The sequence below is a fragment of the Astyanax mexicanus genome, chromosome 14 (assembly GCF_023375975.1).
Source record: "Astyanax mexicanus isolate ESR-SI-001 chromosome 14, AstMex3_surface, whole genome shotgun sequence".
In the NCBI taxonomy this organism is placed as follows: Eukaryota; Metazoa; Chordata; class Actinopteri; order Characiformes; family Acestrorhamphidae; genus Astyanax; species Astyanax mexicanus.
The window spans coordinates 45,714,172-45,739,662 of record NC_064421.1 but is presented as its reverse complement, the minus strand read 5'-3'; the positions used below and the strand labels follow the sequence as shown (position 1 = coordinate 45,739,662).

The 25,491-nt window shown below is 36.6% G+C and overlaps 1 protein-coding gene and 1 long non-coding RNA gene across 6 annotated transcripts in view; both read right to left on the bottom strand.

The window, feature by feature from the left end:
- Positions 1-5,635, bottom strand: part of LOC111193169 (uncharacterized) — a 42,515-nt gene extending 36,880 nt beyond the window's left edge. Inside the window, exon 1 of one of the 2 annotated variants that reach the window (XR_002650300.2) lies at positions 5,410-5,635. This is a non-coding gene — a long non-coding RNA (uncharacterized LOC111193169). The remainder of the gene's footprint in view (positions 1-5,409) is intronic. The other variant, XR_002650298.2, reaches the window with a different exon arrangement.
- A 12,651-nt stretch (positions 5,636-18,286) lies between these two features.
- Positions 18,287-25,491, bottom strand: part of prkd1 (protein kinase D1) — a 71,489-nt gene continuing 64,284 nt past the window's right edge. For all 4 annotated transcript variants that reach the window (XM_049463660.1, XM_049463659.1, XM_022672608.2 and 1 more), the window contains 4 exons: positions 24,201-24,299; positions 23,154-23,421; positions 20,052-20,137; positions 18,287-19,445 (listed from right to left, as the gene is read on the bottom strand). In XM_049463660.1, the coding sequence (XP_049319617.1) occupies positions 19,227-19,445; positions 20,052-20,137; positions 23,154-23,421; positions 24,201-24,299 (672 nt within the window). In that variant the 3' untranslated portion in view covers positions 18,287-19,226. The remainder of the gene's footprint in view (positions 19,446-20,051; positions 20,138-23,153; positions 23,422-24,200; positions 24,300-25,491) is intronic.

Here is a 25,491-nt window from a genome sequence, read left to right as displayed (position 1 = left end):
GGGTATTTTTGCGATAACAGTATTCTTGGCAATATAAGAAAACGTAAAAAAAAATAATAATAATAATAATTTAAAAAGATACTACTGCAACAAAATAAATTTACTTTAATTACTTACTTACAATTACAAATATATAGCGCTATACTTACAATTACATTCCACACACAAACAAACAAACAATGGTGTGAAGCGGAAGCCAATCACGCACAGCATACTCTCAACCGGAAACAACCGTCCACCTGGAGTGCTGCATTGAGCACTGAGGAACTGCCAATCCATATCTGGGTATACCGTCACACACACATTCATACACCTGGGAAATTTTAGGGTATACAATTTTCTGGGCAATTTCAACGATGCATTTTTTTTTTGGACTGTGGGAGAGTACCCAGAGGAAACCAATGCAGGGACTTGAACCCAAGACCCCAGTGCTGGGAGGCGAACGTGCTAACCACTAAGCCACCGTGCTGCCATTATAAATATTATAGTATAAATCAGATGTAATGACAAAAAAAAAAAGCCTCCTGATATGACTTTACTTAATTAAGACCGAGATCTCAAATTTAATATAAAACCAAACCAATAAAAAATACACTGCTTTCAAGAATATCACAATATCACAACGTGGTGTTTTTTGATGCACGTTTCCTCTTTTTTAATGCACGCTGATGCATGTTTCCTCTTTTCAAGCTGTTGAGTGTGGAATATGGAGCTAGACTCGTGTTTATTTTCTCCATTAAAACTCTCAGTTAAACTCAGCACATTAAAATATTCTAATTTAAAAAGCATCTAAACTACCCCGATATTTTATAACACATTAAAACTATCCTATAATATTATAACACAGTATAAAAAGGATCTAGTCTGCCAGGTGTAAACCATACTTACACCATTATTTCTTTCCCCCTCCCAAAAATACATGTAAATACCAGCATTGTATTTAAACACCTTTGCTGGTTATTTATTAGGTCTTGGTATAAGTGTTTTCTTGATTATTTATAGGTTTATAATATTTTATCTTTTTAAAAAGTTGACTCTAAAAATCTAATCATGATTTTATCCATGATTTATTCACAGAAAATTGCTGTTATTAATACACTAATACAAATCTAAATGTTTCTAACACTGATTTTATTCACATTTAAATACCCATTATAAAAAGCTTAGTCTTAAGGAAAAAAGTGGGATTAATTTAATACATTTTTAATTGACTGACACTACTAATGAATCTGCCTTTTAACAAGGTTTGGTTATTAAGATAATAAAAGAACTAAACATATTATTGATGGATAAACATCATTGTGGTAAATACCAACATAACACACATTTTATAAATGTCAAAAATAAGAAAATACGCTGGAAGCTACAAGTGTTATAGTTATATGGGTAAAAACATGACATTAATTATATAGTTTACTGTGTCTTTCTTGAGTTGTGTATCTTAAACTTGGTTGGAATTACAGTACAGATTAGTTTAACTCACAAAAAATGTACTGTACTGTTGAGTGTGGACGACACACTTAATTAACCCCATTTAATAGTTGGAACAAGTTTAGTTTCCCTTAGTTTAGTTTTTAATTTTTTTTCTCTCTTAGAACTTATCTTTACTGTGATACTTGTCTTCTACTGTGTAGCTTGTATCTCACACTTACATGGATAACACAGAGAATGTAGACTGTAGTTTAAATTGTATGTTTTTAGATACATAATAATCAGTAACTTATATAAGTAGGTTATAAGTACATAGAGCTCTGAAAAAAATAGACCACTTAAGAGACCAATTAAAAATTATGAGTTTCTTTTTTATTTTACCAAATTGAAAACTTCTGGAATATAATCAAGAGGAAGACGGATGATCACAAACATTACATCAAACCAAGCTGAACTGCTTGAATTTTTGCACCAGGAGTAAAGCAGCATAAAGATCCAAAAGCAGTGCGTAAGACTGGTGGAGGAGAACATGATGCCAAGATGCATGAAAACTGTGATTAAAAACCACCAGGGTTATTCTGCTAAATATTGATTTCTGTACTTTTAAAACTTTATGAATATGCTTATATGTTTTCTTTGCATTATTTGAGGTCTGAAAGCTCTGTATCTTTTTTTTTGGTATTTCAGCAATTTCTCATTTTCTGCAAATAAATGCCATATTTGGGAGAAACTGACGTGGTCTAGTTTTTTCCAGAGCTGTATGCTTTGAGTTGCATAAAACTACTAAAAGCAGCCTTGTATATAGGTCATTTGTGGAGAATAAAAACAACGCAAAACAACCTCATTCAAACTGTTTACAACTGTTTCTATTTTCCACATATAATACAAGATTCTCAAGGCCTTTACAAAGAGATTGTCAAAGTTATAGTTAAAGTTAGATATACTCAAAAAGTAGGGTTTGTTTTAAACAAAGTGCATATGCGATCTGTACTATTCTCTCTCTCTTGCGTTTGATGTCTTTCCCAGGGTTGTTACTCGAACCCGAGCGTCTTATTTTAGTAGAAAGCTAGCTGATTTGGCTCTTTCAGCTCCTACTTACTGTATGCATGTGCGAGGGATGAGAGAGAGAGCCCAGATGCCCCATTAGGGTGGGACAGAGCAGAGCAGAGTGCTCTATTCAGGCCACGGTTTGTTCACCTAACCAAATAGCACCTTTCATCTTCAGCTGCTTTCACAGCCATTGAGGGGGAAGATAAACTTTGCTCCCCTCTTACTCCTCCCCCTCCTGGCGAGCGCTTGACACCTGCATTAAGGGGGAGTGTTGCTCAGGTTGCCACAAATTCAGCGAGGAAAAGAAAGTGCGTGAAGGTATCAAGCGCTCTTTTTGAAGGGACACCTGGTCACAGGCTGGACTCCCGTGAGATTAGAGCATCCTAGATCTGTGTGACAACCCTGTGAGCCTGAGCCAAGCGGCGAGGACAATTAAAGTTGCTGTCTATGTACGGCGGTGATATTTCCAAACCAAAAATAAGTCCTCCCTTTCAATTAACCTTTCCTCGCTCGCTACATGACCGATTTTTTCCGCTTGCCCTCCTCACCCCCACCCACCCACCCAGCCTTGACCTTTGGTAATATCAAAGTATGTACAGCCACTCACTCCCTCTGGCAGAGGAGCAGCGTATCGCATAAAAAGCTATCAAAACATGTACAAAGAGGCATCAGGGAGAAATGACAGTGTGGGAGCTCTCTTTTTCAGAAATAGAAACACTGTCCGTCAAGCAGGACATCAGTGGAGAACATCTGCATGCTATCGTGATGGGTAAGGAGGGGAGTGGAGGGGGGGGGGGGGGGAGTCATTCCCACACCTTGTCACAAGTGTCAGAGTATCGTGAACCACCCACCTTAAGCTCTAAAGCTTTGGAATTAAAAAATTAGAATAATCATATTTATTACTTCTGGGAACTTGTGTTACTGCACATGTGCACTTTATTTCTAAAGTATATAATATAACATATAATAATATTAATTTCCAAATTTGATCGAATTCAGCTTAGAGTTACTTTTTTAAAAGTGTTCCAAAAGTTAAAATAGTGTTTTTAAAACTGTCAAAAATCTGATCATGTGATTTAGGCTGAGTTAACTTAGGAACATTTAGGAACCAGTTTGCAGCATTGAATAGTAATCTTTAGGATGCAATAAAGGTAGCAGAGCTCAAGGAATATAAATACATGACTTTCAAGGGTCAATTTAGGCTATTCAAATATCCTATATTTGCCCACCTACTGTTGAATAACAAAAATATATTCTAATAAGGTCATTCAGACTATGAAAATATATTTAATATTTTTAATTCTAGCAGTTTTTTTAGGATAAGGAGATCTTTTATAGGCAACATGTTTTGGTTATTAATATAGAAACCAGTATGAGCTCCAGTAAAAACAGGTCCCATTAAAAAAAAAAAACACATGAGAAACACTAAATTAAATTTATATTGTTAATTCCTAAACACGCAGAGAGAGCGCCTTCAGTCCTTTGAAAATAATGATGTCAAAGGTCACTTTCTGAAAGGGGCTTTTATCCCAAGATGACAGGGTGGACAGGAACTTCTTGGACATGTAATTACATTGTGTAATTAGCTTAATATTTGTATGAAAATAGCTGAAGGAAATTTTAAAATGCCTAAATTCTTAAAAACTACTGTGGCTATGAAATTGCCACAGCACTGCTACAGCAGAATATATAGACTGAACATAATAAAAGCATAATACCGCATTTTACATGTTAAGAATCTTCTATCAGTATTTCTGTAGATACGTTGATAGATTTTCTGTATTTAGATTTTACTTATATCTTTATTCATTATGGGATCTATGACTCTGGATCATGGTCAAAGCAAGTATCTTCTAACCACATAACAAACTTAATATATATATACAGTAGTACCAGTCAAAAGTTTGGACACACCTTCTCATTTAATATATATTTTTTTCGTACATTGTAGATTAATAACGAGGTTATCTAGATATCGTATAAAGGGACACACAAGGATTCATGTAGTAACTTAAAAGTGTTAAACAAACCAAAATACTTTGTGAAGAAAAATTTAGATGCTCGCATCTGGGGAGCTGTTAACTTCTGTTTCTAAGGCTGGTAACTCTGATGAACTTATCCTGTGCAACAGAGGAAACTCTTTAATTTTCCTTTCTTGGGGCAATCCTGATGAGTGCCAGTTTCATCATAACGTTAATTAGGGTCTTTGCGACTGCACTTGAGGATACTTTCAAAGTTTTTCGGATTGACCTTGACTTCTTAAAGTGTTTTTTCTTTACTTAGTTGAGTAGATCTTGCCATAACATGGATTAGAACATTCCTCAAATTCACTGTATAACTCCTCTTCACTACTTTACAACTGATGCTCTCCAACACATTAAGAGGCAAGAAATTCAAGTAATTAACTTTTGATGAGTTCAGCACAGCTGTTAACTGAAAGCCTGAATTTCAGGTGACTCTAGTTGATAATGCTGACTAAGAAAATCCAGCCAAGATGTGCAAAGCTGATCATCTAAGCAAAACAATTACAAACTAAAGACTAAATATGTTTATTTGCAGAGTTGTTATTTTAGCTTTTTCTTATTTTCTGCAAGTTAATGCTCTAGATGACAATATTTCTATTTAGAATTTGGGACAAATATTGTCCAAAGTTTATAGAATAAAACAACAATGCTCATTTACTCAGATATATACCTATAAATAGTAAGAAACTGATTCAACTGATTCAGAAACTCAAGTGGTCTCTTAATTTTTTCCAGAGATGTATAAACATGCTGAGGGCCAATTCAAATCTGGCCTCAAGGCCGGAGTCTGAACACCCCTGCTTTAGGCTAATGGCTGCTAGCAGAAAAACAGTGGGTTAAAGAAGCAGAAAAATGGAAATGAAAAAAGAAACAATCACTGGACTTCATTATATCCTGTTCCTACCGACTGCAGCTCCTCTGGGCGCGCGACTCGCTAATGGGCAGTTAGCTCATTTCTTATCTCTTCCGCTGAAATGACGCTCCTGTCTGAGGAGAGTAAGAAGTCTGAGGACATTGGTTTATCATAAAACGCCATTATTATTATTATTATTAGTATTATTAAAGCCTGGCCCTAATTCTCTTCCTTCCCGCCCTGGGAATCATTACGGTCGCCATGGTGACGGCAGTGAGTGCCGCGCTCGAGCCCGACACCGCGTGAACTGGAGCTAGAGGCCGCGCGCGTGCCGTCACTCCTTATATCGCCCTATTAAAACATGCAGACACCTGCACGAGCTCTAATACAGCCAATCAGATCACAAGCATCTACCTTATTAGGACACACGGGGGTTAAGCCTCACTGGACGCACTGTTACTGATCATGGAGCCAAAAAAAATACATTAATAGATGAATAAAACGATTCTATAATAATGTGTTGTGAAGTGATACTAGTGATCACTGTGAGTGTGTGTGTGTATGTGTGTGTGTGTGTAAGGGGGTGGTCTGTATACAGGCTCCATAACCTTTATTTGAAATGTATTTTATTTATCTCCCACATGTACCTCATTAGGACACATGGGGGTCAGTCTTGCAGCTTCTAGACCGCACAAAGTATCACAATAATAAATGTATGAATTAAAGATTAACCCTTTCAGATCTGAATGGAAAAAAAAATGTAAGAACGTTGTTGGCTGTCTGTAATGCACAGAAAATAAGACAATATTCCACTATAAAATCTATATAGCAAATACATCCAATGAATATTAAAATATTAAATCCATACAGCTCTGAAAAAAAAGAGGCCACTTCAGATTCCAAATAAATATATTGTCATTTAGATAATTTATTTCCAGAAAATGAGAAATGGCTAAAACAAAAACAAAACAAAAAAACAAAAAAATAATGCAAAGAAAACAAGTTTATATTCATAGAGGTTAGAAATCAATATCTGGTGGAATAACCCTGGTTTTTAATCACGGTTTTCATGCATCTTGGCATCATGTTCTCCTCCACCAGTCTTATACACTGCTTTTGGATAACTTTATGCCTTTACTCCTGGTGCAGAATTTTAAGCAATTCAGCCTGGTTTGATGGCTTGTGATCTTCCTTCTTTCTCTTGATTATATTCCAGAGGATTTCAATTTGGTAAAAATCAAAGAAACTCATCATTTAAGTGGTCTCTTATTTCTTTTCATAGCTGTATATTTTTAATCTCCATTGCATTGGAAGCATATATATATATATATATATATATATATATATATATATATATATATATATATATATATATATATATATATATATGTGCCTATGTATCTTTGGTGCTTAAATAACTTACTTATTGAAGTTCCACCTTAAACACAAGGGAAATGCTGTGCTATTTAAGGTGGACAGAAACATGTAAAACAGAAGCTTGAGAATTAGAAGGTAAGCTAGCTTCATATTTCTGCTAAAAACCTTGAAAATAACGTATAATAGTGTTACTGTGTGAATTTGTTTAATTAAAAATGTGGAAATAGCTTTTATTTCTCCTAGAAATGTTTTAATTTCAGCAAACTAGGTTAGCCTAGCTTAGCTAGATAACTAGCTAGCTTAAGTAACTTAGCTAATAGGTTAGCTTAGCTAAATTGTTTATGTTAGGTAGCTAGGGCTACTAACATTAGCTTGAATTAGAATGCTAATCAGCTAGCTAGCTTCAGCTAGGTAAATAACTAAATAACTTGTTAGCATGTACACCAGTAAACAAGCATTTAAATAAATCTAAACTTTGTATATATATATATATATATATATATATATATATATATATATATATATATATATATATATATATATATATATATCAGACCTTTATAATCATATTACTTACCTTAAATTCGTGGCATTTCTGTAGCTCCTCTTTGTCCATTATCCTCTATATTAGGAATGTGTGAATATAGCTAACTACTGCTGCCAGCTAGTAGGGTGAGGTGACTTTAATGATGAATAAAATAAAATATATTTAACCAGACAGAAATTTTCACTATACTTACCCAACAACACATCACTTGGGTAGTAACATTTACGTACATATTCATATTAAATGTAATAAACAGCTGTATTTGACCTTCAGATTATGATCAAGATGCTGGCACCTACACTTACGTTAAATGTGTAAATTAATTTACATAGGTAAAATATACATATATATCAGAGTTGACTCACATTTGGTGATAATTGATCTAATTGGAAATTCATTATGTAGAAGTGCTTGACCTTAAAGTCAAATTATATTCTTATATTAGTTATTACTTTATTCAGGTGTATTTAAGTCAACTATCGTTTTATGTTTTTTGCTGTAACTTTGGATAGGAGAGTAACACTATTTTAATCCTGTGTATGTCATTTACATGTGCAGTATTGACAATAAAACTACTTGGCTTGAATCAATCAATCAAATGCAGTAATTTCTCTCTCACATTCCCTCATTGATTTGCATTATCCAATTTACCTTAACCACAGTGAAAAAAGGGGTTCCGCACCCTAAGCCTTAATAAACAATTTATCCTTACTCATAAACCTAGCACTGGTCCTGATCCTAGCTCTGAGAAGAATATCAGTCTCAGAATTTCACCCCAGGATTTAAACCATATGAATATCAAAATATTTTGTCAATACCTATATATACACATGCCGTGTGCTGTAATACAAAGCCTGATTGCAAACAGCCCTAAAACTGTTGAAGCCTCTAAGGCACAATATGATCATTTCATGAACATAAAGTTGCTTAGGGATACAGTTTCTAAATGGATGCATCCACACTGGCAAATTAAAATGCCTCAGGTTGAAGCTGGGTTTAGGTAGGTAAATTTCACCAGCGCTGTGGGAGCTTTTTGTATCTTTTTGTGGAACATATTTTTCTCTCCTTTGTCTGAGTGGTTGGATTGCTGTCAGGTACGTTATTTTAGCCGTGGACAGTGAGTGACAAAACAATAGGGCACTGAGAAAATTGTACTGAGAAGAAGATAGCAATGAAACACTTCCTCCAGAACTCAGGACACTCTTTTTACGTGTTTTACTAGTTTTAAACCCTGAATTGACATGACAGCAGGAAATGAGGGGTGAAACTGAATATATGTCTGTCATTACATAAAGACTGCACACATTAAGATAAGAGGAGGATCTACATGTGGCACTTGCTTCATAGAATAACCTTAAAATAAGGTGATCCTTTTAATGTGTTCAATGCTTCCAATGAGGGCTTCTAAGCTTATGAAATTAAGTTTACTGTAACTGCTTGCAAGTATAGGTTCCTTCTTTGTTAACCATATTATAATTCTCTTCATTTTTTACCGACAGACAGATGTTGACATCACTTGTTTAAAATCAGATTATTACTTTTTTCTTTTTCTTTTTTTTTACTATTAGCCCTAATTTGAATGTGCTGCAGACTTGAAAGTTGACCAGGAATCAGTAACAATGTAGCACCTAATATGTTTACTATGTAATCATTTTTACCTAATAATTTAATCATATTTGACAAAGAAAAATCCAAGCAATTGTAGTTTTTCCAACACTCAGCTCACATTCAGGACCACAATGTAAAAATTAGGACTATTGTGACACCACTGTATCTGGTTAGAAGACATATATGTTTACAATACATGCAGCCACTCTTCTGGCTCATTTTGGCTCCTTTAATCCCTTAACAGGCCAATATTTTTCTTAAATTTCTACCTGATGTTCCAGGCCTGTAACCTAAAAAAACACTAAGCGTAATTCCAATAGAAAATATGTATGTAAATATGCACCTGCAAATTTCTAAACTTAATTTTAAAGTCAATATTTTGCTACAATATTTTACTAATCAATTTAGTAGTTAATGTCTTCCAAATCTTTTGTTTCATTATCGTTGTCTAGTTTTAATGCCATTTTTTAAAACCCAAAGTGCTCAAAGTCTCCAGAATGTAAGTAACTTATTTTACTGCAGTGAAAAAAGGGTTTTGTATCACACAAAGCTTGTTAAGGGGTTAAAGTATGTACAGAAGTGCTGCATCAGCTACACCTTAAAGATGAGACCTATGAGATGTTACAGTGACACCAGTGGCTGACCTAGATTCACGTAGCGTGCTACAAACTAAACTGCTGAACTGAGAAGCTTAGAGTTTCACCCAGCAGTTCAGCATCCAGCAGCAACGTGCACGGGAGTGGCAGCCCAGTTAGTTTCTAATTGCGTAACTGAAATATTGTTCTGTCGCTTCAAGAGTGTGCCAACTGGGCTTAGTGTGTGCCGTGCTCGTTGAAGCTCCACTAAAATTGCCCTGCTGTGTGGAGGAAGGCTCCTAATCTCCGCACTGCCACCCTATGCCAAGCTTGTAATCCCACTAATCTCCAGCACATAACAGGAAAACATGCGGGGAATCCACACACACACACACACACACACACACACACACACACACACACACACACACACATACATTTATTTTCACTCCTCCCAGCAGAGCATATTCTATCTGCTATCCTATATCCTGTCTGCCATCCACTTTTTTAGGTTGGGGGAGGGGTCCATATGGGGGAAGTAAGGAGGAGTGGAGGTCACTGGGTGGAAGTGGACCCAAGCAACCTTCCACTTTTGCTTGAAGCCCCCTTTTGCGTGCAAGGCCAGACCAATGCCAACATTCACAGAGGGGCTTCTCAGCGGTTCAAGCGGCAACAACTTGTGACCCAGAATGACCTAATTAAGGACAAATAATGGAGCAAAAGGAGCATTTTTGGATTCTTCTCATCCATTAAGCCAGACAAGTAGCTCCATGCAGCTAAGTTGAGTCGTCAGTGCTGTAAGTCAAGTCTGTGGGCTTTAGTCGCGCTGTTGCCCAAACAGCTCCGCCTGCAATAACCAACAAAAGCACAGGAGGGTAAACAGATTTTGGAACAGAAGCAGTGGCCAGCTCAAATTTGGGCACGAGGAACCCTGGAGGATTTCGGCCTGTTCAGTAAGCTGCTGCTACAAGGCACTGAAAACAGTAATAATATGTGGTCTTAGCAGAATGTCACCTGTGGGTTAACTAAAAAAAACTTGCCCTTTTTGTTTGCTGTTGAGAACCACACCCCACACCCAACATCCCACCCCGAAAACCTTCCCAAAGCAAGGACCCCACGTTCACTTCAGCTAACTCCCTGACATTTTGTGAACCGTGCACTTGAAATGTTGCATGGTAATTGATGTTGATCCTAGCATATGTGTGGGGCTGCACCACAAATTAGGATGGAAAAGGTTATCATAATATTTAGCTAGACCAATTTATGAACTTGAGCAGCTTCCTCCGTAGGCTAATCGAGGAGGGGAAAAACAACATGTTTTCTTAAGTTTAAGTTGTTATCTTTGAGCTGCTAATCAAAAAGTTAGTATATGTGTGTATACGTGAGGAGCTCGCTCACTGCTGCTTGGTGGAGCGATTCAGCAGTGGAGATTTGGAGGGCTGGGCTGAGGGTGTGAAGGAATGTGTAGAGTTCAAGCACAGAAAAAGACTTCTAATACCACCTAATAACCCCTCCCCCTTGTTTCACAGGATCACCATAAACAGACGTACAGGGGTAGTGGGGTAGTGCTCATTCAGCCCAACCTCTGAGCATGTTCAGCAGCCCTCACAACCAAAAAATGTAGGTATTATACTCAGTTATAATCAGCTATAAGGTATCCTAAGTAGATAGTACAGCTAAAATCACATTTATTGCTTCAATTCTTCTTTTTAGTAATCATCACCACCATTCGAAAAGGCAGAGGATCCAAATGACCTTACCTGCTTTGATCACTTTGACCCAGTGACCCCCTCCACTAAAGTTCCTCTGTGTAAGTTTTTTTTTTTTTTTTAAATACAGTTTGCTTAATGACAGTATACATTAGAGAATATTTTTTTAGACCTTCATGGCAGTGTTTATGTCTAGCATTTAATTATTTAATATATATATATATATATATATATATATATATATATATATATATATATATATATATATATATATATATATATATAGGCTAAGTAGCCCTGGATAGGCCATGAATGCCATGAATCTATAAATGTTAAAAATATATAAATCTAAAACATATGGTCTTGTTTGTATCTAAAAAGTGCATAATCAAAGTGTGGATGTTGGTTGTACTGGAGTTTTGACATTTTTTTGAAATTTTTTCTGAGTAAGGAGCCGTCATGGGGCCACAGTATTCATTAAGGGGCCATGTATTATTTTACCAGTCACACCATAATCAAACACTTGAAGTTAAAAAGCTTACACATTAAAATATATGAAGTTAACTTTGTGCCAAACGTTTTACACAAAAATAAAATATGCAATCAAAATGCTAAGAATCAAAAGGCAAAAGTGCATTTTGCAAATTCAAAACAGAAACAATATATAAAATACATATTTCCAAATATACTTGGTTACTTTGTTATTCTTTGCAGTCATTTAAAAATTACTTGCGTATGTATTTTTTTTTTTTGTATTTTATGGATTTTGCTGCTTAAGCCTTTGCTTCTGGAATCTCTTGTCAATCAATTGACAATCGATTTTGATTGCAGGTTTTACATATTATTGTGTGTAAAACTTTTGTGGATCAAATTAACTTATTAACATATATTTTAATGTGTATGTTTTTTTTAATTATTATTATTATTACATTCAAGTGTTTGAAAATGGTGTGACCTTTATGAATTAGTGTGGCCCCTTACTCAGAAAAAAATCTTTAATCTCCAATTTACATGCATTTTGACAAAGTGAGTGACAGGACGAGGCACTTCAGGGGGCCAATCAGATTTCAGATGGGGCCATTGCCCCTGTGGGCCCGCACTATAGAACCACCATGGATTGTATATATTTATGAATACATGTAAATGTTTAGATCATCATAACCCTAGATCATCAAGTTCTTGACACATATTCAGTTGATGATAATGTTTATAATCTTTATTGGTACAAAAACATGAGTACAAAAAAGATTATATAAGGTGTATATTACATATATAAGGCACAGCCCCAGTAACAAGCTTTATACTCTTCTAAATCTGTACGTATTTTTCTTAGTGTGTAGATTAGATAGATAGATAGATAGATAGATAGATAGATAGATAGATAGATAGATAGATAGATAGATAGATAGATAGATGGATAGATAGATAGATCCTCTGTAATTGAGTTATTAGCTGGTGGTCTGTTTTGATAAAGTTTTGATAAAGCTGCTGTTTTCGTCACGCTTTAACAGTGATCTGAACACACTGCCGCTGGTTGTTTTGAGTGTGTGTCAGTGGATGTTCGGCTGCACGCTGCAGGTGCTCCGTCTTAACACACAGACCTGCCAGCCTTTCAGCGCAGTTTACACCCGTTTTCGGCAAAGGACCGCCTCCTGCGCTGCGATTGGTTGAAAGGAACACATCTCCTGCGCTGCGATTGGTTGAAAGGAACACATCTCCTGCGCTGGGATTGGACGGCGGTGCCACGCCTCCAGCGCTGGGATTAGCTGGTAGTTCATTGTAGTAGTTTATGAGCGCTCAGGTAGGGTGTCTGCCGCTGGGGGGCGGGGCTTGTCTGAATACAGGTAGATTACAAAAAAAAGCTCATCTTAACGCCAAGCTGTTTCTTCTGCACGTTAGAGAAACTGTAGTCCTCACGGCTCGAGCCAAAAACAGAGAGTTCAACTTTCACACAGTTTGTGAAAACAGGCTGTTTTAATGTTGACAACCATATTATTAATATAACAAATAAAAAAAACAAATCAAGAAAGACAAAAAATCGTATGTTTTCGACGCTAAAAGTAACAAAAAAAGGTTTTACTGATTGAACTATACTTCACGCAAATGTGACACGTTAAAATATGGCAAAATCTCAGTTCAGGGCGGCGTTTTAACGCAAAAAGCAAAAGGATATTTGTTATTTTGATGCCAGACAGGCTGAAATCACTCCGACTGTGTGAAAGTGAAGCAGGTGTGTTTGTTTGTTTGTTGGTGAAACGCTCGCGCAGACGGTCAGTCAGCAGGTAAGAGAGTGAACAGCTTTCAGAGCCCAACCTGTTTCTTCATCACCAGAGCGGCTGCTGTCGGACAGAGGTGCCAATCCTCATTTACACAGACTTCACCCAGAGCCGAGTCCCTGAATACCCTGAATAACACACAGCAGTTATGTTCCAGCATGAGCAAGAGGGGGGGAAGAAGTATATATATGTATATGTATGGGCTAAGCCTACATACACACACATATAAACACAAAAATACATAAAGACACAGCTGGCATCATCATCGCTGAAACAATATTTATTATTAAATGGTAGTGCAAAAGTTGAAATTTTAACGTTGAATCAACATAGTGTCCTCAATGCCTTTTGAAGGAATATTTTACATTTTACCAGCATAAAATTTCAAACAACGGTTGGATCGAGAGATAAAAAAGTGGTTTTACTTCCATTTTGAAAGCTTTTTAATTTAACACCAATTCTTCACCATACCTGAGGTTATGTTCATGTTCTATTTGTTTTATGTTGTGTTTTTGTAGTGGTAGTGGTGTGTAACTTTCTTTATATACTCAGCTTTACTACAGTGATTTAAGTTCATTGTTAACACACTTTTAACCATAGGTTTAACCATATCAACACCAAATCCAACGTTGATTCAAAATTAACATCAAATTCATTGTTGAAATACCAGCTCGGGAGGCCTGAGTAAAGAAGGATTATTGAATGGTTTATGGTATCAAGAGCAGTTAAATGCGAAAAACAGTCAATAGATAAATCGGTAACACACACATATAACAAAAAAAATCACATGAACTATATATACGCACAACAATAGGAGTTAGACAGAACATCGTTAAAACATTCTGAAAAAAAAAATAGATATAAACAAACAAACAAATAAATAAAAACAACAATTACGTACATAAACACACAAGAGCGTAAATATAAAATAACCTGCTTTTTTATTTCATAATTCAAATTTCTCTGAATCCTGTTTTAATATTGTTTTAAATGAGTCAGTGAGAGTATATCTATATCTCTGTCTGTATTTTTTTATTTATTTATTTATTGTCCCACTAAACCCGTTCACACCCGCGCTGCTGTGGAGGGGCGGCTCGCTGCTTAACACGGCTTTAAGCTGTTTGTGTGTTTGTATGGATTTGTTTTGGGGGCTGAATCGGTTCAGATTTATCTGAAACAGAAATAACGTACACTAAGTCTAATAGCGAACATGCAGCCGCCCCCCGCGCGCCCCCCCACCTGCTGCGGAGCGCGGCGCTCCGCTCCTCCCGGTTTCGCCTGTGAACACCAGAAATATAAATCCAAATTTAATTTTAGATTATATATTTTTAAAGCTGAGAATTTGCGTTTTTTTTTTTGTTTTAATCCTGCTTATTCAAAAATAATTATAACATTACTGTAGACATTTATTATTATTTAGGCTACAACCATTATCCAGATTAAATAATAAATAATAATAAAAAAATATTTGCCGCAACATATAACACTGCGGTAGTGTTTTTTTTATCTGTATTAAAATTTATTTTTTTTATGTCAAAACGAACATTCGACAATCGCCGCTTTGTTTGCATTGTGTCTTCCTTGCACTTTGGAAACAAATAATATTGTAATGATTAATACATACTTAAACAACAATAAAAAAAGATTCGAAAACGCATTGTTGTTGTAATTTTTATTATTAAAATGTTTCATAGCAGTATTTTTTATTTAATTATTTATTTATTGGTTTGTTTATTTGTTTGTTTACTGATTTATTTATTTATTTATGAAACTTACAACTCACAACATAACAACAGATCCTCACATCCTCACAACACTTATCTGACTTATTAGACAGGGCGGTGTTCAAGTGTTTAAGTGTTACCTAGCGATGCACTGATTTGGAAACTGTCTGCCAACGCCGATATCCGATATATATTTTTTAAATATCTGATATCTGCCGATGCTAATACTAAATAATAGAGTTGAGTATAATATTAACTTCTGTAGAAATGCGAATGTACAACATTTTTGTTTATTGTGTTTTAATGTACTATTTTTTTTATTATTTTTTTAATGTTAGTAAACACCCTAAATATATCTCAATATATGTCAGTAGGGTATACAGCCAGATGCCTCCTGTTTGAGTGTGTATACATGTGTGTGTGTGTGTGTGTGTGTGTGTGTGAGTTTCTATGTGCGACGGGGTGGAGTTTCAAACAGAGAATTTCAATGAAGACAAAAAAAAGGTTCCTACTCATAGCGTGGGTTACTCGACAGACAGTCCATCTGTAGAAGATCCCCCCGTTTCTTTCAGGCTGAATATTTGCTGCTCGTCATCTGCTCGGGTTTGTCGCGGCTGATGGTATGATTCAGACAGGCCGCTTTGCTGGAGCTTGAATGATTGCAGCTCAAACGGTGTAAAATGAGGAACCCGGGAAGAAAAGACTTCGCTCGAGGCCCCATTTCTCCCCTTTCATGATGCCGAGTGTCATGATGTGTCCCCGAGCGCCGCGCGCTCAACTTTGTGTTGTTTTGACAGGTGTGTGTGTAGCCTGTGTGTGTGTGTGTTGATGGACAAAGTAGGCTAGCTAACGTACATTCAAATAAAGCAGGTGACAGTCGGTCGGTGAGTGCTGAGGTAAATGAGGTCTGTGGAGTTTTAGAAACGAGTTCTCTCTCTCTCTGAATGAGAATTTTCATTTCATTTCATTTTCATTCAGAAATTGTTCAGAGTTTACGATTCTCTGAGAGAGAACTTGTTGTTTGACCATCTCTTTGATGCGAAGCCAAAAATAAATAAATAAATAAACAAAATTTGCACCGGGAGTGGCGTATTTCAAAAGTTATCCAAAAGCAGTGTGTAAGACTGGTGGAGGAGAACACGCCAAGATGCATGAAAACTGTGATTAAAAATGTCTGATCTCTTAAAACTTTGAACTTTAGAACTTGTTTTCTTTGCATTATTTGAGGTCTGAACGCTCTATTTTTTCTGCACAAAATAATAAACGCTCTAAATGACTATATTTTTATTTATTTGGAATTCGGGAGAAATGTTGTCCCTAGTTTATTGAAAAAAAAAAAAAAACAATGTTCATTTTACTCAAACATAAACCTATAAATAGCAAAGATAAAAAAAAAAACTGAATCATTCAGAAACGGAAGTGATCTCTTAATTAGTTGCATATATATCTTTATACATATAAAAAATAATAATAATCTTCAACTAATGATCTTAGGTGCTGAATCTGAGCTATGTAAGTAGTCTGATTTATTTCTCTCAATAATGATAAATAAATAATTGTATGTTTTTGTATGTTTCTTTATTGGGTGAACTCCACACGTTTCTGCTGCTATGCTGGTCACACTGAGAGTCTGAGTCTGTTCACACTGAGCTTCATAAGTGTGGAGCGCCATCTGCCGACAGACACAGGCTGTGTTTAATAAGACTTTCTCACTGCCTGCCTTCTTCAACAAGCATCACCTTCACTACAAACAACGAGCGCGGCCTCACAGCGCGAGCTTCAATCAGCCGCGCGCAGCAAGTGCGCGAGAACTAGAGGGCCGTGGAGGAGAATGGACGGTATTTGTATGGTATGGTATTTGTATTTGTATGGTAATTTCAGGAGGTCGAATGCACGCACACACATTATTCTCACAGGAATTACATTAACACTGCAAATGCGTTTATATACAGCTCTGGAAAAAAATAAGAGACCACTTAAAAATGATGTGTTTATTTGATGTTACCCAAATTGAAAACCTCTGAAAAATATCAAGAGGAAGATAATTAATCACAAACCATCAAACCAAACTGAACTGCTTGAATTTTTGCACCAGGAGTAAATGTTCATTTTACTCAAACATAAACCTATAAATAGCAAAATCAGAGAAATGGATTCAGAAACTGAAGTGCTGTATATGAGCCATTCTTTATTACACAACTTATTATTATTATTTTTTTTAAATAGACAGCACAATTTAAAGTGATGCACAAGCTATTGTTTTGGTTTACATTTATTTTTTATTTTTATTTTTACAAATAGTAAGCAGACCCCTTCAACTTTACATGCAGCTTTTATATATTAAACACTATGCAAAATATGCAAATCACTGCCACACAAGAGAGTGTCTGTCTACTGAGATTTTTTTTTGTAAAAAAGTTTGAAAATTGCATTAAAACAAAAATATTCAATTAATCAAATTACCTTGTTTAACATCCCATCCCAGCCCTTTGTAGGGTTCTCCATTATATCATTATGTCAACCAATCAGAATCATGTATTCTGTTGCAGGCTACTATAACCTATATTTTTGTCTATTCACATTTGAATCAGGTAAATTTGCAGAGCTGTGCTTTTTTATAAGTGTATGCTTGTTTTTTTTTGCAGTTTCCACATTCCTATTTTTCATTTCTTTTCTTTTCTTTTCTTTTCTTTTCTTTTTTTTTTACCACTTTGGCTCCCACCTTCCAGCTCTGTTATTTGTCTGCACTCTTTTTATGTCATTTTTGTGAGCCGCTGCTGAGAGGCCATGTGGCTGCAGTAAATAGAACTGAATGATGAAGACAGTCTGCTGTAGCTCTGTTCTGATTATATATTTTTCAGACGCTGTTCCGTCGATAGGCCTGCTGCACAAAATTGTATGGCGCAAAATGTGGATAAAACTCTCAAATACAGCAGGAAAATTCCTTCCAAACACAATACACTCGCGCCGTCTGTGAGCTCAGCGTTGAAAAAAAAGCGAATGCGCGTTACTAAACGTAAAGGTTTAGAAAAAACAACTTTTTTTGAAAATAACAGAGAAGAAACACATTGGAAATCTATGACCAGCTCGCCATGATATAAGCAGAAACTGATTGTCTTTGATTTTTTTATTTTATTTTATTATTTTATTCCAACTGATTCTGAAGAAAGCAACAGAAAGCAAAAAAAAAACATCTCTGCAGGCAGTGTTAGTTTTCAGGCTGGTTGATTTGCACAGAACCCCCTACCTCCCCAAAACACACACTCACACACACACACACACACACACACACTGACATACACATACAAACATACACACACACACACACACACACACACACACACACAAAAATGTCCTCATATGAACCTTGGAATCACACAATGCCACAAAAGCTGCAAGGACCTTCTTCTTTTCTACACATCCGTTATAACTGCTCCCTCTACTCTAAGGCATCGTTCACAGATCATCCACAGCACTGTGCTGATCTCTGACTAATTTGAACCGCAGGTTCAGTTTAATTGGCTTTTGTCTTTTATGTTGCACAAAATCTGTCGTAAAATCCTACGAGTAAAATAATAATAACAATAATAATACTGCTGCTGCTACTGTATCACTGTATACTGTGTAGAGCCAATGTATTTAGAGTCAATGTAAAAATACACATACAACACAAAATTTCTCTTCTTTTGTTCCCTGAATATACATATATTAAAACTCTTAGTTAGTAAGTAGTATCTGAGTGTAATGTGCTTTTTTTTGTTTGTTCAGTATGTCTTGTTCAGTGTGAACAAAATCGTGGGTTTGAGGAAATGGGATGCACTGAAATGGTTGTGAATGGCGATGTTTAGTTAGGTTATGCTCTTTAGGCACCGAGTGTTCAGTAAGTTCAGTAAAGCAGTGCTGTTTATAATGGCAGTGTAAATTGTGTGTAATTGTGTGTACGTACAATTATGTGTAGTCCTGGCTTCATATTTTGACTCAAGTGCTGCTTTGGGAGCGTGCAGATAGTTGGCTTTCCTGGTGTTGTGCTTCTTAAAGGGACAGGCAGCAATTTACAGCACACTGACTCGATCGCTGAGCGTGCACAGGATGGCCTCGTCAGACTCCGCCTCCTCGCTGACGTCGGCGTGAGGGTTGACGAGGTGGGCGGGGTACTGCAGGCCGTTCTGCTCGGCGAAATGCTCCCAGCGCATGTCGTCACTTTCGTGAGTGATGTATCGCTCCTGCATCTTACACTCCAGATTACGCAGGTCCAGCCACATCTGGAAGTCCTGTAAAAAAAAAAAAAAAAAAGCATTCCACCAGAGCTTATAAATATGGGCTGATAATAATCTCATCGTTATAATCTTAAAAATATATTTCCATGCAGATATTCCCATTCAAAACCTCATGTTAAACACATACACACATACAGTGTATCCCAAAAAAAGTGTGTACACCCCTCACTAATTTCTGCAGATATTTAGGAGGGTAAAGGTGATGGACTGGCCAAGCATGTCTCTAGACTAGGGCTGCAACGATTAGTCGATATAATCGACAATGTCGATTATTTAAATTTGTCGAATACAAATTTCATTGTCCACTAATCGTTAAACTTTTTTTTTTTTGTGAAACATGCGATTAATCTTTCAAAATATTAGAACTGCTCTTTAAAATTCTCGTTAAAAATGTACACAAATGTCACAGTGTATACTGCAGTGATTGCAATGTACACTACTACTAAAAAAAAGTTCCAAGTCAATAATCAAGAAAGCAACAACACGTTTTTTGGTCACATGACAGCTTCTCTCACCCGACAAAGACAAACAACAAAAGCGATGATCATGCATTTGTTAAAAGCTCTTTTTTGTCCATGCAGAGAGGAAGCAGGGGCTGACCTGTAGCCAGGGATGGCTGAGGGACTTGTCCACGCTGTAGCGCTTCCTCATTTTGACTTGCAGCAGGTTATTAATGAGGTCAATTGCTGGAACAACAAAACAGGCTGTCAGTGGCCCGGCCGCGGTGGGAAAGCTGAGGGATTTGCAGCTCTGAGGGATAATGAGCAAAACCAACATCATGTTAGCATTATTTAAGGGGTCATAGAGCTCTGAGAGCCGCCGAGGGTTCTTAACCTTGAGCCTCCCCTCTGGATTTCAGACATAGCGATCGCCGGGCGTTACTCACATGAATGAATGGGCTGTGACAAAAAAAAAAAAAAAAAAAACACTCTTGCGGATGTCTTTCTTAAAAGCTCGCCCTTTCCTCCCCCCTTTCCCGAGGTAAAGATTCCCTCTCATGTGATGATTCTGCATCGGTCTCAATGTTTTTAGATGTTTTAGATGTTTTTTGAAAAGAGACCAGTTACTTTTTCTTTTTCTTTTACCAAATTGAAAACCTCTGGAATATAATCAAGAGTAAAATCTATGATCACGAGCCATCAAACCTGAAGTAAAGGCATGAAGTTATCCAAAAGCAGTGTGTAAGACTGGTGGAGGAGAACATGACGTCAAGATGTATGAAAACTTCACTGTGATTAAAAAACAACCAGGGTTATTCCAACAATATTGATTTCTCTTAATGAACTCTTAATACTTTTCTTTGCATTATTTGAGGTCTGAAAGCTCTGCATCTTTTTTATTATGTCAGCCATTTCTCATTTTCTGCAAATAAATGCTCCTAATGACAATATTTTTATTTAGAATTAGAAATAAATGTTGTCTGTAGTTTATAGAATAAACATATTTTTTTCTTGTATTTTTCTCCAGAGCTGTATATCATGCAATAAACATATAATAGGAATAAAATGATCCCACACTGTGTTCTCATCATAGGGCTGAAAGTAATATTTTCAAACATTTACTTGAGGCATGCTCAGTCCTATTATTACAAACAGAAAACAGAAACAATTATCGCAGCTTAAGCAACCAAATCCTATTACAGAGGAAAAAAATATCCGACACAAACTTGTACATAAATAGAAAAACAACTGGTATGTAATTAATTTGCGCTGTTTAGAAACAGAGGCTGCACAGTTGGCGAAGTTTCCTCAGGCAATTTAAAAAGAAAAACTGGCCATCTTTAAACGAGGCAGTGGAGCTGAAATAACACTGCTGACTCTGCTGAGATGTTGATTATAAAAGAAAAAATATCTTTTCGAAAAGTTCTCAGTAAAGTTGGATTATATTTGATTATAGAGATCTACCTAGCGGATACGAAGCGAGCAGCCCTGACTCATATTGTATCCCTGGAGTTAAAGTAACGTTTGTTAGTTGAGCAGCTTCCAAACATGATTCAATATGATATCTGAAGAGGATTTGTAATTTTGAGTGTTTTCACACCTGTTTTGTTTGGTCCACACAGAGTTTTAAATTGGTTTAAATGAAAGGTTTTAGCTACACACTTTTATTAGAAAGGTGTGATTCTAAAAAGGCTACTAATTCAGCCTCTGTCTCGTGTATTTTGTTTCTCTGGCATCTTAAACATGCACTCTCTGACACTTTCTGTGTGTCAGAGTGATCTTTATAATCTGGATAATTGAGCTGACCAGAAGTCTTTTTGAATCACCTTATCAGAATGTGGGAGTATTTAGGTCACCTGCGGCCTGCACTGATTCATAACTGCAGTAACTGCATAACTGCTTGCTTTTTTTATAAGAACTGGTTGTGTTTGCTACATTTTATTTGAGCTTTCAGACCTCAAATAATGTAAAGAAAACAACAATTTATATTCATAAAGTTTAAAGAGTTCAGAAATCAATATTTGGTGGAGTAACTCTGGTTTTTAATCACAGTTGGCATGTTCTCCTCCACCAGTCTTACACACTGCTTTTGGATAACTTTATGCTGCTTTACTCCTGGTGCAAAAATTCAAGCAGTTCAGTTTGGTTTGATGGCTTGTGATCATCCATCTTCCTCTTGATTATATTCCAGAGGTTTTTTAATTTGGTAAAATCAAAGAAAGTCATCATTTTTAAGTGCTCTCTTATTTTTTCCAGAGCTGTATATGTTATTCCCCTTGATGTGATTTTGATTAAAGGTGGGCAATATGAAAATATTTTGTATTTTTTTCTTATCATATCGACAATAGAATTCCACAAGTATATAAGTGGATATCAGTGCTTAAAGAACAATTATCCAACTGTAATGAATCATTTTTAATAGCAAAACAAAAAAGATGCAGAGCTTTCAGACCTCAAATGATGCAAAGAAAGTTCATATTCATAAAGTTTAAAGAGTTCAGAAATCAATATTTGGTGGAATAATAAGTTTTTAGTTCCAGTTGGCATGATCTCCTCCACCAGTCTTACACACTGCTTTTGGATAACTTTATGCTTTACACTCCTGGTGCAAAAATTCAAGCAGTTCAGTTTGGTGGTTTGATGGCTTGTGATCATCCATCTTCCTCTTGATTATATTTCAGAGTTTTTCAATTTACTAAAATCAAAGTAACTCATCATTTTTAAGTGGTCTCTTTTTTTCCAGAGCTGTATATCTATATGTATAAGTTACATATATTAAAATGTCTTAGGTAATTTGTACAACAAAGGTTTTTAGTGAGTTTAGTGAACTTATTTATTGGGTTTTACAGTGTTGTTTTGCCTGTTTTGCAAAATTATATGATGATATCACCCAACTCATTTGAGAAATGAGAAATGGTTGAAATAAAAAAAAAAGATGGAGAGCTTTCAGACCTCAAATGATGCAAAGAAAACAAGTTCATATTCATAAAGTTTTAAGAGTTCAGAAATCAATATTTGGTGGATATCTGGTTTTATTTACAGTTTTCATGCATCTTGGCATCATGTTCTCCTCCACCAGTCTTACACACTGCTTTTGGATGGCTTCTGATGATTCATCTTGATCTTCCTCTTGATTATATTCCAGAGGTTTTCAATTAGGTTAAATCAAATAAACTCTTTTTTAAGTGCTCTCTTTTTTTTTTTTTTTCACTTATCACCGACACAAGTGACACACCCCATCCAGATCTGAGCGGAGACCTACCTTCTGGGGTCACCTTCTTCCACGGGTTGGGCGGGTACATAAAGGCAGCGTTCTGGATCTGGTCGTGGATGTCCTCGTCCTCGTTGAAGGGGAAGGTCCCGCTGAGGCTGACGTAGATGATGACTCCCACGGACCACATGTCCAGGGAGCGGTTGTAGCCCTTGTTTCGCAGCACCTCGGGGGCCAGGTAGGCGGGGGTGCCCACCACCGAGCGCCTGAACGATTTCTCCCCGATGATCCGGGCGAAGCCGAAATCGCACAGCTTCACCTGCGGAAGACAATGATCAGTGATCAGTGAGCGTTAAGCAGGAGCCCGACAGAGAAAGTAGACAGTTCTTTTACTTGACTGGGGCGCAACAAATAACATCCATTATTCCCCCCCCTCCTTCCCTCCCTCTGAACCCCCTCTCTCCACAACAGACACCATAATGAGCAGTTGCCAGAGGCCGAACTGAACTCGAATGAAATTATCGCGCAGTTAAAAGTGGTTACAGTGCACTCTCCCGCTGATCTACCCCCTTCACTTTTAAAACGTTCACTCGCTCAGAGGAAAGAGAGAGAGAGAGAGAGAGACCCCTGACGCAACGCCGCACAACATCTCTGCGGTTCCCGTCTGATGATAGCTATTCTGGTTCTGCTTCCACCTTCGTGTATGTTCTGGGAGAAATATTTGCGGTAAATAACACGAATGAGATTTGGTTTGTATTCCTCCGAGATGTTTGCCTGTGCCCAAACACAGTGAGTCATCATCGTTCTGCTCCAGCGCTTCCACAGCGAGCTTCGTACGGTAGACAGCTGAAACAATGGGGAGATAATTTAGCAGTCTTTCATTGCAGAGAGAGGCACACACACACATTTACATACACACACACACACACCGAGACACACTGCACGCCAAACCGAATAAACTGCAAGTATCATCTCCCATTGTAATTCCTTTGCTTTTATAAAAGCAGATTAGTTCATGTTGATTTTACCGTTTCCTCCCCCGATTCGCTCGCTTTTTTAATGGCCGCAGTTTAGTTTTCCGTCATCGTGCTCACTCACTTGAGGGAAGGAGTCGGCCGACGCGAGCAAGACGTTCTCAGGTTTGAGGTCACAGTGCACGATGTTTTTGAAGTGAAGATGGCGAAGTGCAACAAGGATCTAAATTTTAAAAAAGGAGATAAAAGGAAACAGTGGGGATCATCACACATTAGACCGTCCGTCATTATACTCACAGTTATTTTAACAATTAAACATTAAAAATAAATGAAAACCATGTGATAGGATACAGATCACAATACACAAGTTATGGTTTAATTTGTTTTAATATCTGGTGATACTTAAGGTTGCCACCCATCCCATAAAATTCTGACGTTGTGCCCCGTACTGGTAAATTGTTTGGAAGGAAGATGGATGATGATCACAAGTCATCAAACCACCAAACTGAACTGCTTGATTTTTTGCACCAGGAGTAAAGCAGCATAAAGTTATCCAAAAGCAGTGTGTAAGACTGGTGGAGGAGAACATGATGCCAAGATGCATGAAAAAAACTGTGATTAAAAACCAACCAGGATTATTCCACCAAATATTGATTTCTTAAAACTTGAATATGAATATGAACTTGTTTTCTTTGCATTTTTTGAGGTATGAAAGCTCTGCATCTTTTTTGTTATTTCAGCCATTTCTCATTTTCTGCAAATAAATGCTCTAAATTACAATATTTTTATTTGGAATTTGGGAGAAATGTTGTCTGTAGTTTATAGAATAAAACAATGATGTTTATTTTATTTAAACATAAACCTATAAATAGCAAAATCAGATAAACTGATTCAGAAACTGAAGTGCTCTATAATTTTTTTTCCAGAGCTAATGAAGGCTGATGAATTCAGCTACTTAGTAAGACTTGTTGTCGCTTGCCACTGTTTGTCAATCTGGCAACCCATGTGAGCTTTACATCTGTGGAGGCGCAGGTGGGTCAACAAGTCTTAATATGAATTTTGTGCTCTGTATGGCCAGGAATTGAGAAAAAATATGAAAAATATTGGCAACTTTTATTTTGCCTTCTGTGACATTGCACATCCTGTAATGTGACTATTGCACAATCTCACATTGCAATGGCAATGCTTAAATGATATACGGTGCATAGCTATACTTTTAAAAAGTATATTCAAGAAACACTGCTCATTCATTATTTTTCAAACAGTCCTATGACTTTTTCTGATCTGGTGTTGTTGAATTAGATATTTTTTTTTTTTTTATTGAAGGTGTTGAAGGTTTTGTTGTAAATGATGCACAGTAAAATCATGTAAAACTCAAAAAAGGGCATCAAGACCTTCCTCTACCTATCAGTGTT